The 4,813-nt window shown below is 31.9% G+C and overlaps 1 protein-coding gene across 1 annotated transcript; it reads right to left on the reverse strand.

The window, feature by feature from the left end:
• Window positions 1–1,743: 1,743 nt before the first annotated feature.
• LOC133791577 (protein NPGR2-like) lies at window positions 1,744–3,994 on the reverse strand. Its single transcript, XM_062229499.1, has 3 exons — window positions 3,983–3,994; window positions 2,567–2,819; window positions 1,744–2,298 (listed from the first exon to the last, which is right to left on the reverse strand). The coding sequence occupies exons 1-3, from the start codon at window positions 3,992–3,994 to the stop codon at window positions 2,069–2,071; spliced, it is 495 nt and encodes a 164-aa protein (XP_062085483.1). The 3' UTR covers window positions 1,744–2,068.
• Window positions 3,995–4,813: the final 819 nt, after the last annotated feature.

Raw genomic sequence — 4,813 nt, forward strand, 5'->3', positions numbered from 1 at the left:
TTATATTCCGGGCTAGTCAAATAAAAATTAGTAGATGAAATTTCTGTAAAGAGGGGATAGATGTAATGACCCAAATTTCCTAATAAGGTTTAGGGCCTTGATTGAGGGCCAGGATGGCAAATTTTGGAATTATATGATTATGTGATATTTATGTATAGCATTATGCGATTATGTAAGTTATATCATAATATGACTTGATATGCATGTTTAGGTGTATTAAATATACATGTGGGCCCATTTCTATTAAATTGGGCAATTTTCATATTTTGGCCATTTTGGGTATATTTGGCATATATGTGGTATATGTGTGGTGCTTCATTATTATTTGGTTATGCTAGGGTTACTCAGCACGAGAAAATCCTAGGAAGCAAGCTAGTGGAAAAGTCACAACAGGATTTATACTTGACTCGGAGTGAGCCAAGGGGTATTTAGCACATTATTGGGATATTGGGTAATGGGAATAAGGACTTGATGATAAATTGGGAGTTAGTGAGGGAAATTCTGGGAATTTTGACTATTTTACCCCGGGGGGCATTTTCGGGACCCCGAGCATTAGGATTTGCTTGAGGTTACTTAAGCTTGAAGTAACCTATTAAGAATAATAAAAGAACATTCAGAATGTTCTCTCTCCCTCCCATTCCATTTTCGACACCCGATCGCATTTTCGAAGGAAACTTGTTTTAGGACTCGGATTCAAACAAGGATCGAGGCATATCGATTCTAGGAAAGATTAGAAGCTTATTAGCCAAAGGATTTTGTGAGAAACAACATAACCAGATGTATTTTAAGCTTTGAATTTATGAGTTTCTGTTTCCTAGAATTTCTTAATTTTTGAAATTTGATTTTTCATTTTAAGGAGTTTTTGGATGAATTGAAACTTGGGTTTTGTTGGTTTTGGGCCATTGAGATGATTGGGGACTTTGTTTATGAGATTTGGGTATGTTTGGATAGGTTTTTGGAAGGATTTGAAATTGGAAAATCGTAGTTTCATGGCTGTGTTTGTGGTTGGGTCGCGACCCTTTTATTGTGTGTCGCGGCCCAGGCTTGAAAAAAATGTGGTTTTTGGATGTTGGGGGCACTTTGGGCTACTGCCCTTTTTTTTCAGGCCACTACCCACGACGAAGACAGAGAGGGGTTTGGCCCCTGTTCCTGATCAGGCCGCGACCTGGGTTTTTGGGGCCGCGACCCAAAAGGGCATAAATGGCCAAACACTACAGGAAATAATGCTTTTAATAACACCGAAAAATGTGTTATCAAAACATACGATAACACTTTCTGATGTGTTAAGACTGACTATGTTATCGTAGGTCAGGGTACTTTACATAACACTTTATCAATGTTATACAAATGTGTTATTGTACTGTCAACGATAACACACTTTCTGTGTTATTTTAATATATAGATAAGTGTTTAATTATGTTATTTATAGTCGATTATATAACACATTTCAATACTTATAAATTTGTGTTATACTACACTTTAGTATAACACTTTTTTTGTGTTATACTACACTTTAGTATAACACATTATTTGTGTTATATAATGAAGTATGCATAACAAAATTCTTTACTTATAAAAAGTGTTATTGTAATAGATATTATAACATATTTTTGTATAATTTTAATATTTAGATAAGTTTAAATTCTCATTATATATTCATTTATATAACACTAATTTATTCTATTATATTTTTATTTTTTATTTATATAATTAAAATTAGCTTTCTAATATATACTAGCATCATCAAATAAACTTGATTTTCAAATAACAAAAAGTAAAAACATTCAACATTGTATTAACAATCCACAAATTAGTTTAAAATATTCAACACTGTCATCAACAACAAAATGTTCTTTAAGTATTCAAGTATTCTTAAATATTCAACATATTGAAAAGTTACTATAACAAGAAACTTGGAGAGTATTGTCTACTATAACATCCTCCAACTCTCACTCTTGCTTTGGCTCGTTCCCTCCATTTCCCATTCCAACTGTTTCATATAGCTTCACATTTTCTGCATAGGAAATAAGCAGCCACAAAAGTCTTTTTTAAAAAATACTTCAAGAAACTATGCTACAAAAAAAAAAAAAGTTATGCAAAATAATACAACTTCACATATATTCTTGGTGAAAAACCCACCAATTATTCTGATGGCTGAACTCCAAAACTCTGGTAGTGATTCAACAGCCCTAGATAGAGTATCTTGTAATTTACAATCTGAAGTGAAGTTTTCAGGCAAGCTATCTGGCAGAACAGATTCTACAGTGTCCAAAATAACTTTGCACGATTGAGCAGCTTCTGTAAGAAGTACAGGAAGAAAAATTGGGAGTTTGTGTGGATCATAAAAGTTTGCTATTTTAGTAATCTTAAACTTTTTAGATATCTAAGAAATGAAAATCAACAAGTAATAATCCAATCATCTTTTCTATCATTTTACTAAATACAATAAATATATCAGGAAAAGAAAAACTACTTTGACTAGTACTAGACAGCAGCAGCAAGGATGTGAAACAGAATTCCAAAGCTATGAACTAAGAATGAAATTACAGTTAGGTAAAGGAAATACCTTCATATCGTCCAAGGCCTTGCAATGATTTTGCTTTGAGAAGAACAGCTTCAAGGAGCAGACTAACATCGTGCATGGACATAGGTGGGACAGAATCACTCTGTGAATGGCGTCTATTTTGTTCACATCTTCTAGAAATGGATCCTTTCATCCTAGGAGTCACTGCAGCAATGTCTATTCCTTCAAATACATGAAGTGCAGCTTCTATGTTACCCTTTTGATACTCAAGTCTTTCTAGTAGAGCTCTTGCTTCCTATAAACCATGAAACCAAAATAAGTCATCATCCAAACTGATTTGCCAAAATAAATAAGTCTAAAAACAACTCCTTAGTAATTTGCCTCAACTTTATGACATTGTAAACTATACCATCCCAAGACTAAAAAAACTCAAAAACAGTAATGCTATTTTTGTAACAGTATACCAATATTTTAATCAAACTGATTTCTTGACTCTTCCTTTCGATAGAAAATTATACGCAGGAACAATGTTAGAATAAACAAGTAAAAAGCCAAGGATTTATCCCATTTTTATTTCTTAATAAAATATCTCTCATATAACATATAAGAGACTCCAAGTAAAGTGTGAAGTCAGATACCCCATGTCTAATTACACCCGAATTTATTATTGCTCATTAACACACGTCTTTCACACACTAGAAACAGATTACAAACACACAGAAAAATGGCTAACAATATCGAAGAAAAAGTCAGTTGATAGGAATTTAATCAAACACACCAGAAACGCCCAAGTTTTCTTGGTTCGGACTTAACCAAATCAGAATGAAAACAAAAGAATACTGATTTTAACTCAGACTTCTCCTCAAACAGATGGTATGCGTCAAAATTTTGAGTATACCTTAATGACTTAATAATAAGAAATATGTGTTCATGTATATATGTGTGAGAGAGAAACAGGGGGAAAATGATAGAGAAGTTAAACAAAATTTACTTGCAATACTAATCCAACCACAATAGTAATAAAATTATTGAGATTAGCTTATGGGACACAGTAACAATAAAAATGAGATAGTAATTATCATTATATTGTACAAATTAAAGGCACCAAAATCACATTTTTGTGAGTCAAATTTTGTGATCAATATATGCAAGGGATAGTGAAATAAAGAATTTGATCACCTGATTATAGAGTGCAGAACAATAAAATAATAGATCTCATAAATTACTATAAAGTAAAAAACAGTTTAGAATCACAAAAGAATACAAGATTTTGATCCCTAGTAGAAAAGATTTTGGTCACAACAAACCAAGTATTAATGATACAATAAGAAATATTACTAACTATCCCTAATGAAAATAGAACATAGAAATTTCAAGGTAAAAGCAAATCAATTAACAGCAAAACCCACATACAAATATCCAAAATAAAACAGAAGCTACAACAAAAGAGCTCCATACCATTTCATTCATGACAGAATCTGAGACAAATTCAACATTTTAACTTCACTATTTTAAATAATAATCATTTGAAAAGATGAACTTATCATATATACATAAAGCATGACAGAATAAGAAACTATTATGCAGGCACCACATTACTTCAAAAACATAAAGCATGCATAAAGTACAACATAGTATTACTGTCTCATGAGCAGGCTCCTGAAAGAAACTATCAAAATAACTTATAGGAGCAAAGGATATAGAAAAACTGTTGACAACATAGTATTACTGTCTCTAATTCTCTACTCATACAGTAATAAGAAAGGAAAAAGAAAACCTTTTGGATAGCTAAATTATTTCATCACTGATGTTACATAAGATTATATTTAAAACAATTGATATTTTTTCTAATGGGGCAAAAAGAAATGAGGCATTTCTAACCTGAGGAATATATTTGATGACTGTCATAAATACTTGGATTGAGCTAAAAACGGAAAGAATCAGTTCCAAGTCAGAAAGTGAATCAATAATATATTTCATAGCAAATGGAATTTAGAAACCTAAAGCTAATTATGAAAAAGCGATTAAGCCAATAAATCGAAGCAAACAAATTCTTTTATCATCTAGCTTTCCAATGTTTTTTAATCGAACTGAATTGTTTGAAACTCAAAATTCAGAACAAAAGAAAAGGAAAGGTAACTAAAGATGGACCTATTTAACTTACAAACTTTTCCTTCTTGTCCAGATACTTTAAATCCTTCTGGCTGATCCATATAAATGACCTCGTCAAGCTTTCCATTAAGAAAAGCTGTCTTGATGTCCATTTGCCAAATCTCATAGTCGAGAGCG

This window comes from Humulus lupulus, chromosome 7, assembly GCF_963169125.1.
Source record: "Humulus lupulus chromosome 7, drHumLupu1.1, whole genome shotgun sequence".
Lineage (NCBI taxonomy): Eukaryota > Viridiplantae > Streptophyta > Magnoliopsida > Rosales > Cannabaceae > Humulus > Humulus lupulus.

What these genes read in the sequence shown, in the direction of transcription:
- LOC133791577 (XM_062229499.1), bottom strand. An exon ending in AGGCCTTGGACGATATGAAG is followed by an intron (nt 2,299 to 2,566) that starts GTATTTCCTTTA and finishes TACTTCTTACAG; the next exon opens with AAGCTGCTCAATCGTGCAAA.